The 9,644-nt window shown below is 38.0% G+C and overlaps 1 protein-coding gene across 1 annotated transcript in view; it reads left to right on the top strand.

The window, feature by feature from the left end:
• The first annotated feature begins 4,486 nt into the window (after window positions 1-4,486).
• Mrpl1 (mitochondrial ribosomal protein L1) overlaps window positions 4,487-9,644 on the top strand; it is a 75,256-nt gene continuing 70,098 nt past the window's right edge. Inside the window, exon 1 of the mRNA XM_047565677.1 lies at window positions 4,487-4,595. Coding sequence (XP_047421633.1) covers window positions 4,556-4,595 — 40 coding nt within the window. The 5' untranslated portion in view covers window positions 4,487-4,555. The remainder of the gene's footprint in view (window positions 4,596-9,644) is intronic.

The raw sequence follows: 9,644 nt of genomic DNA, 5'->3' as shown, positions 1-9,644 counted from the left end.
TGAGGTGGAACTCACCGAGTTTAATAAGCTCCTGAGCAATTCTAATGGATGCTACTGAAATAGAAATGTCTTGGAGTTTTTTTATTTTTGTCCAATAACAGAACCTAATTTCAGTCTGAGCCCCAAATAGGAGGTGATTCTTCTCCCAAAGAATCAACTGGAAGATGTTTGAAGGAGGCAAAGAACAGATCAACATGATTACAGGGCTAGGTGCATATTTAGAAACTTTTCCCAGGGAAGTTAGCCAAGCAGGCTGGCAGCTGGCATTTTGCCAAGACTCTAGAAGAGTCTAAACCTTCCTAGAGATCAACTGGGAAAAGTTGCATTTTAAAATGAACTTTGAGGAAGTGAATAAACACAGCCTGGAGACTTTCTACAGTCACTAATAAAAGTTCTGATATGAAGAAAATGACATCCTAGCATGTATGAAGCATGGATCATATTAATAAATAAGCAGTTTGTTTTGCTTTTCTGGTTAAGAGAACTCACCAGTTCTTTATTAATGACACTTAATATTTATTATTTACTCTGTGCCAGATACTGAAGTAAGTAACTTGGTAAGTTATCTCATTATTAGCTCCACATCACAAATGAAGAAACTTAAGTCTAGAGAAATCCAGTAACTTGCCCCACCTCCCACAACTAGTAAGTGATGATACTGGGGTTCAGGCCCAGGTTGTTTGGTTTCAGAGTGCCATCACTTAAAATGTTCCATTGACTCCCCAGTAAGGAGAACTTCATTACATATCAAATATCTAGAGGCTTGGCATTCCAATTTCAGAATATGAATTTATCTTAAGTCCTTTTGTGGTTTTTATAAAATTTTAAACTTAAGAACTTCTTTGTGAATTGTTTTATATAAACAGCTGGACTCCATACCTCACTTGACTAATGCTGCCAAGTTCTAGTGTCCAAAGAGGGCAATCAGTCAAGCTGTACTCATCCAGGACATTGCTTTAATGATGGGACTACTACATACCACTGAGTTCCAGTACTGAAGGTTTAAATTCTCCTGTTAGGAGACATAAAGAAGTCTGTAGATGGGGGCTAACTGATTCCAGTTGTAGAAAGAGAAGACAGCTATCTTCAAAGAACAAGCATCCCTAATCTGGGTGTTTGCTTTATCTGAAAACATTCTAGGTGAACTTGCATACATCCTCGAATTTAGTTTTTAAGAATCACAAGACAGATGACTCATTTTTTTTCACCACATCAATGCATAACCAAGTATGCCACTTGACATATGGCAGATGCTCACGTTTGTGGAAAAAAGAACAGGAGGAAAGTACTGCAAGAGGGAAGAAAGTTATAAAAGGTAGATTCAAGTTCTTTGAATTTGTGTGTGTGTGTAACTGAGGATTGAATCCAGGGCCTCTTTATGACTAAGCCACATCATCAGTCCTCTTTATTTTTATTTTTTAAAATTTTTATTCTGAGGACTCTGTAGTAAGAAGGCTTGTGTTGCAGCTTGTTTCTCTCATTTATTAGTGGTGTGACCTTGGGAAAGTTTGTCATCATCTCTGCTTCTCAGTTTCCTCATTCATAAAAGACAGATAACCAATAAGCCAAAGGTATCTTATAAGAATGAAATGCTAATACATGTGAAATGTTTGGGACAGAAACTAGAACATGGGAAACATTCATCAACATGTGGAATTTAATATTAATAGCTATAAAGAAGCAGTGACTTATTTAAACCTAAGAACTAATGAAAATTTAAGTAAAACTATATCAGAATAATAACATTTTCCTGTATTTCCTGGTATATCCCCCTGTAAAGATATTGCTTCAGAATGTTAATCTAAAAGACTACATTATGCCAAAAGATTCTAAGGCCTTTCTTTGACCTTAAGACCAGATCAAGAAATTGGAGACTTTCAGGACAGATCCTGAAAACAAGTATGAAATATTTTATTCACTTCTCTCACTGTCAGCAACATGCCATCTCCTACTGTCATCAGATCCCCTTTCTGGGAAGGGATCTCACTGTCATCACATCACTTTCTCTGGGGAGCCCCAGAGTAGCTGGCATTTGTCAGGGTTAGTGCCCAAGAAAATGTCCAGTGTTGGGTGCCTAGATTAAGCAAACAAAAAGGCAGGACTCTCAGTGAACTTAAATTTCATACAAACAACAACTTTTCAGTATGTCTCATGTAATATTTAGGACATATACTACAAAATTATATTATTTATCTGAAATTCTAATTTTTGTTTTGTCTCTTTTCATATTTTCTATTGGTGTATTATGGTTGTACATACTGATAGGATTTGTTATTACATGTGCACAATATAGCAATATAATTTGGTCAGTATCATTCCCCAGTACTTACCTTCTCCCTCCCTGCCTCCCACCTTCTAGTTCCTTTCCTATACTGATCTCCCTTTTATTTTCATGAGATTTCCACCGAGGCCCATGTTTCTTTTCCATTTTCCTCTCTAACTACAACATATGAGAGAAAACAAACACCTTTGACCTTCTGAGTTTGGTTTATTTTGCTTAACATAATGGTCTCTAGCTTCATCCATTTTCCTGCAAATGACATAATTTTGTTTTTCTTTATGACTGAATAAAATTTCATTGTGTATATAAACCATATTTTATTCATCAGTTTATCTGTTGATGGACATTAGGCTGGTTCCAAAGTTTGGCTATTGTGAATTGTGCTACTCCTTTTTATTTTCTGAGACAGAAAATAAAGTTGTCCAGGCTGGCCTCAAACTTGTGATCCTTCTGCCTCAGTCTCCTGAGTTGCTGGGATTACAGATATGGGCCATCATTACTAGTTTACTTCTTTGGGGGAAAAAAAAAAGTTATTTTCTTTTTGTTTGTGTGTTTGTTTGTTTTTTATGTAACAGTCCCAAATAGTTGTGCAATCTTTGATGTAACTGCTTAGCTGTTCACGAGAGAAGGTAATAAATTAGAAATCTTATTCTTCATGTAGCTGAGTACTCTATAAATAAACATAAAATAAAACACCTAACCACCTGAGAAATTCCTACTTTGATCTAGTCCATCTTTTGGAAACAGCTTCATGGAAGCAAGTTAATTTTGCAGGCTTGTCATTGTAATTAAGTCACTAATTCATGCATACGTATTTTTACTTATTCAACAAATATTTATTGAGAGCCTCCTGTGTCTGGTACTGTATGTAGATACTAAGGTTACAAAAATGAATAACAAGATTTCTGCCCACGAAGTGCTCAGATTAGTGGGAAAAACATATATTGAGATGGTTGTGCAACTCTTAAATTTACTAAAAAAAAGGGGGGGGGAGTACAATTCAGATTGGCGAATTGTATGGTATATAAATCATATTTGAAATTGCTTAAAACAAACAAACGAAAAAAAAAATTTAGCTATAACCACATAAAACCAGGAGGAGGTGGCCATAACTCACCCTCCAAAGTCAGGAGGGAGACTTCATCAATGAGTAAAGTCTGAGCTGAAATCTCAAAAAGAAAAAAACTGATGTTACCTGATGATGTGAAACAAGATATTTCAAGCGAAGAGGACAGAATGAACAAAGTCATGGAGGTGAGAAACCCTGTGTGTGTTGTGTGTGTGTTAGGTGTGTGCAGGGGGGCGGGGGTAGGCAGAGGCCAGAAGCAAGGCTTTAGATAGCCAGTCACTGGAGGGCTTTATTTAAAACTGGGAAGTGATATAGTCGGTGATTAGATTTGTTTTAGATAAACCACACCAACAGCTGTGACGTAATGGAAAGGACATTTAGTTTTCTTCTTTCTTTCTTTTTTTTTTTTTTTTTGGGCGGAGGGGGCGGCCAGAGTTAACCTGTGCGTAGGTCTCAGATCTGCCATTTTAAACTGCACGCGTTACATAAATGTCAAGTACAGTATTATTATTCAATTGATCCTAAAGGCACAGCTCCCAGGGCAGCGGCGGGGGAGGGAGGGAGGCAAACCAAAGGTTGGATTAACATAAAACTATTACGGCTGATTTTGCGCTGAGTTGAAAAGGAAGTTTGTTAGTGAGTGGGAATCCCCTCCCCTTGGGTGTTGGCGGAAAGCCGGACGGAATTCATTTATTTACTTATTTCTGCTGCTGGGGCCGGAACCCAGGGCCTCGCGCATGCTAGGCAAGCGCTCTACCTCTGAGCTACATCCCCTCCCAGCCAGGCAGGTTAAAAAAAAATTCTTTAGAGGGCTGGATATGGGACTCCAGAAATTGGTGGGGTCTTCAGCTTTAAAATATTTTATGCTGGGTCCGAGGTTCCCACACCATCTATTAAAATTATTGTCCATCTGTAGGATAAAAGAATTTTAAAAAGAACGGAATAAAGTAATTATAGCATCTCCAGCAAGATCATATTTTCCTGAAGGTGGTTAAGCCATCGTACCGGAACCTCTAAGCAGGGCCCTAGGCAGCACCGAGGCGTGACAGCAACACCGCCACGCCGGCAGTAAAGCCTATTTTGGTCTCCGCCCTGTTCCGCTTGCTCCTTCTAACCCCTTCCCTCTTCGCCAATTCCGGAACGGAACTCTTTTTTTCATTCTCTCCAGTTTAAATGGAGGACCAATTTCATCAACACAATCCGGAATGTCCAACATGGCAGCGGCCGTAAGATGCCTCGGAAGAGGTAAGGCGTGGGGGTGTCTTACGGAGAAAATGACTCTTTGAATCTTGGGTTACAGCAGAGTGCAAGCCAAAGTCTCCTAGCCACGGATCAGGTCTAGGTGCTCGAGCAGGCTCTTGCACTTTCTGGGCTCTAGGTTCTTTGAAGGGTCATCCCTACTTAAAAGCAACCTTATTAGAGGTTTCATTCCTTTCTGGAGCCTGTCACCTTGAGTGGATTGGAAGGGGGATGTATCATCGAAGTCCCAACAACCACCAGCGGGGAAGGCAAGGACAGGGTTCTGTCTCTGGTGTGTGGACTAGGGAGTGGGTAGGTGGAGTTTGATAAGTGAAGATGTGAGTTCTCCTAAGACAGTGGTGTTACACTTAAGTTGCTTACGTCTGTTAAGCTTTAACAGTTTTCAGAGTGCTTGTTGGTGCTTTCTAGATACATCTTTGCAGGTGATTACAGTTTTTAAACTTAATAGACATGATCTAATTTGGATCTACGTAAATCATTTGGAGGTCATTATTGTATATCTTTGTGGCAACTTTTCAGTAGTGAATAAAGTCCAGTTTGTCAGAATGACGGCTATATAGTTATTCAATTAAGGTGGGTCTTTAGACAGAGGCAACGTAACCCCCCCCCACACACACACACTTTATAGCGGGGGAGTGGAGATGATTTTGTTGGGTTGTTGGTGTGTGGCTAAATTTATATAACCAATATGTGGTAGGGGGAGAACTGAAGCTTGCACTCCTAACCCAGTGATTTTCTGCCGTGCTGGGGATTGAACCCAGGACCCCACCAATGCTAGGTAAGGGAACTCCCATTGAGCCACACCTCCAGCCCTGCTCTGTGCTTTTTGAAACACTGCATTACAATTTTCACTTTGAGCTTCTTACAGGAAAGCTGTGTCATCACGAGCATCCTTTACTTGGAATAGTTGTTCAAAAGTTAGTGGTGAAGAGATCACAGTTTACTCAGACCACTACTAAGTAAGCAAACCAAAATGTATATTATTACTGAAAAGAGATTGGTGGCACTAACTTCCTTGTATGACAGCAGTCACATTATTTTAGACAAAAACCAAAGAAATCCAAAGGAGAACTAAAGTTTATTCTTTCCTTTCCACATTTTCTTCTCTTAGCTTCCAGGACACCTTTCTCTTAATTTTCTTTCTAGTTCACCGGTCATTCCTTCTCGTGTTAGGTGACTGATTCCTCTTCTTCTCCCAGACTCATTTCTAGGGGTGTCCCAGGAGCCAGGGTTCCCTCCTTCATTCTCATCTCTTCTATATTTAAATTCACTCCTGGTGTGAATTCACTCTCTTAGTGGTCTTATTCAAGTTTTGTGACTTTGTTGTCTATATCTTAATAGTTATCAAATTTCCTTCTGCAGTTTGGACCATTCTCCGGAAGTTTAGAGTCGTATACTGGGGACAATTCTAGATCTCTATTTGAATATCTTTTTTTTTTTTATTTGAATATCTTATGAGGACTTCATGTATGTGTAAAGTCAAATGCATTATTATAACCAGCAGTCTTTCTCATCTCCTTTTAGTTGTCCAGGTCAAAATATCAGGATATCACTGATTCCTCTTTTTCCTGACATTAAATAGTTGCCATAATGACATACCTTGGTTATCCGCCCACCCCCAACTGGGAGTTGAACCCAGGGCCTTGTGCATGGTGGGCAAGTGCTCTACCATGGATCAATGCTCCTAGTCCTTTAAACATTTTTTAAAATTTTGAGACAGGGTCTTATTCAGTTGCTCAGGCTGATCTTGAACTTGCCATCCTTCTGCCTCAACCTTCTGAATCACTGGGATCACAGGTATGTGCTACCATGCCTGGCCTTATAATTGCTTCTTTAAAAGTAGTCTCTTTCAGGGCTGGGACTGTAGCTCAGTGGCAGAGCACTTGCCTAGTATGCATGAGGCACTGGGTTCCATCCTTAGCACCACATAAAATAAACAAATAAAATACAGGCATGCTGTCCATACATAACTACAAAAACAGACAACAACAACAAAACCAGATAGTTGGTGGCATTTTTTAATATGCATACCCTTGATGGCCTGGGCAGCTTGCTGGTGTTCTTAAAGTGAACTGGAAGATTGGAACTTCTTGATTTGCTTGATTTTGTGTTTTTTTTTTTTTTTTTTTTTTTTTTTAATTAAGAGAGTGAAACATTTTTTGTCATTCCAGGCTGCTTACAGGAAGAACTTTTTTTTAATGTTTAATGGACACATAATTGTTGCAGATATTTATGAGGTACAATGTGAGATTTCAATAAATGTATACAATAGGTAAATGGTCAGATCAGGGTAATTGGTGTATCTATCGCCTCAGGCATTTATCATTTCTTTGTGTTGGAACACTCAAAATCCACTCTACTTCCTATTTTGATGTATACAGTTAATTGTTGTCAACTATAATTGCCCTGTTGTGCTATAGAATATTTGAAATGGTTTCTTCTGTCCAACTATACCCTTGATCACATTTATCATCTTTCCATTCCCCTCTCCTTCCCAACCTCTGTTAATCCCTATTCTACTTATATGAGATCAACTTTTTCCAAATTCTGAATATAAGTGAGAACATGCAGAAATATTCATTAGATTTTGGAGGCTTAGTATAAAAAGTATAAAATGTCTTAATTTTTAAATACTGATAATGAAATGATAATATTGTGCGAGGTTAGCTGTAATAAAATATATTAATGTTTGTTAATTTTACTGTTTTTATTCTTTCTTATTGTGGTTATTAGAAAAATTTAAAATTACCTATGGCTTAAATTCTGTTAGACAGTGGTAGCATATAGTTTTTCACATCCTCTAGTGCTTGCCTCTTCCCCTAATCCCCAGCTTACTTCTCTTACTTGTCTAATTAACCTCTCATGACTACAGTTTCCTCCCTGTTCCTTAAACTCACTGAGAACACTTCTGCCTTGGGATGGTGGACCTGGAACACATTTCTAGATATTAGTGCGGTTCACTTTCTTTTTTCTTTCAAGTCTTGACTCAAATGTCATCTTTTTTAAATAAGGCCAATCTTAACCACTTTATTTAAAATTGCAAATCACTTTTCCTAAGATATCTGACTTGATATTTTATCCCGCAGTTCCACCATCCCCCATATTATATTTATTGGTATTCCCCCCACCAACTAGAATATAAGCACTTTGAGAATAGAATTTTTGTGTTTTGTTTATGACTGTATCCTGAATGCTTAAGGCAGTGTTAGCACATATTTTGTTGGTACTTTCATTGTTGAGTGAATGAATGAATGAATGAATCATGAATCATCAAGAAAAAATGTGCCCCCCTTCAGGTGAGAACAGCTTTGCTGTACCTTGCATCATGCCACATGGTTCTTGTAGCAAAACTTGTTTTTTCTACTTCTAAAAAAATTGGCTTTCCTGTTCGTGCCCCACCTTCAAGCAGTTGTATTTTAGAACATCCTCATCCCAAATCCCTGATGAACTGGAAAGCGCTTAAGCAAATGCACAGAGATACAACTGAGTGAGGTACAAAGACATGACCAAAGAATTATGCAGGTTTTACAAATGCCCATCTTTAAGGCTGAAAAACTCACTCCTAATACAAGTTATCCACCATAATAATGCAGCAGTTATCAGAGTCTGGATTTTCACACATATAGGTTTGGCATTCAGTCATATATTTTGAAAAGTATAGTTAAGAGGAAATTGGGGTATACTCTCATTTCTGGTTGCTCTTTGGTCTCTGGACAATATCCAAAGCACAGTATTTTTTTTTCTGCTTTTAATAGTATATTATAGTTATATATTTAATAGTTGAGTTAGTTTTGACTTAACATGTATGAAATTTAATTAGCTCCACTTCAGTCCCCTTTGCCTCCTCTTTTCCTCCCCTCCTCCTTCCCCTCATTCTACTTGCTCTACTGGTTTTCCTTCTGTTTATTTACTTATTTGTTTATTTTTGGTGCCAGGGATTGAACCCAGAGTCGTTTAACCATTGAACCACATCCCTAGCCCTCCTTCTGTTTATTTTTAATTTGTGCTTTATAGATATACATAAAGGTAGAATTCACCATAGTATTTTTATACTTGCTCATAACATAATTTTGTTTAACTCATTCTGCATTTCCTCCCCTCTCCCCCCACCTCAGTTTCCTTCTTCTACTCCACTGGTCTTCTCTCTGTGCTTATGATGTATGATCCTCCCCCCTGCCTTTACCGCCCCCCCTTACTTTACTCCAGCTTCTACATATGAAAGAAAACACTCAATGCTTGATTTTTCTGAATCTGGCATTTCATTTAGCATGATGCTCTCCATTTCTTTCTACTTACTGGCAAATGCCATAATTTCATTCTTCTTTATGGCTGAGTAAAACTCCATTGTGTATATGTACCACATTCATTTATTAAAGGGCACCTGGACAAAACAAAATATTCTAGGCTGGATTTCTGGTAGTAGCATTTCTTTACCTTGCTGATAGTTACCTTGCTTAGTGCCCTACCCAAGCATTGTCTCTACCTACTCCTGGTAAGAGAGGGTCATTTTTTTAATAACAGTTTTTTTTTTTTAAAATAACAGTTTAATCAGAAAACATTTTCTGTAAAGAGATGAATAGTAAATGCTTTAGGTTTACAAGCCATAGGTCTCTTGCAGGTACCCATCTTGTCACTGTAGCATGAACGCAGCCATAGACAATAATATAAACAAATGAACTAGCTGTGTTAAAGTAAAATTTAATTTATGTGTGTGTATATATATATTGTGTGTATATATATATATATATATATATATATATATATATACATATATATATATATATTTTGTGGTACTGGATTGAACCCTGGACCTTGTGCATGCTAGGCAAGTGCTCCATCTCTTAACTACATCCCCAGTCTTTTTTTATTTTGAAATAATGTCTTCTTAAATTGCCCATGCTGGCATTGGACTTTTGATTCTCCTGCCTCAGCCTCCTGAATAACTGGCATTACAGGTGTTTGCTACTGTTCCTGGCAAAACTTTATGAACACATACACATAAACGTGAACACACACAATGCGTTCTCTCTGTGT

This window comes from Sciurus carolinensis, chromosome 10, assembly GCF_902686445.1.
Source record: "Sciurus carolinensis chromosome 10, mSciCar1.2, whole genome shotgun sequence".
Classification (NCBI taxonomy): domain Eukaryota; kingdom Metazoa; phylum Chordata; class Mammalia; order Rodentia; family Sciuridae; genus Sciurus; species Sciurus carolinensis.
Note: the sequence above shows the minus strand (reverse complement) of the source record. Positions and strands in the feature narration are given on the sequence as shown.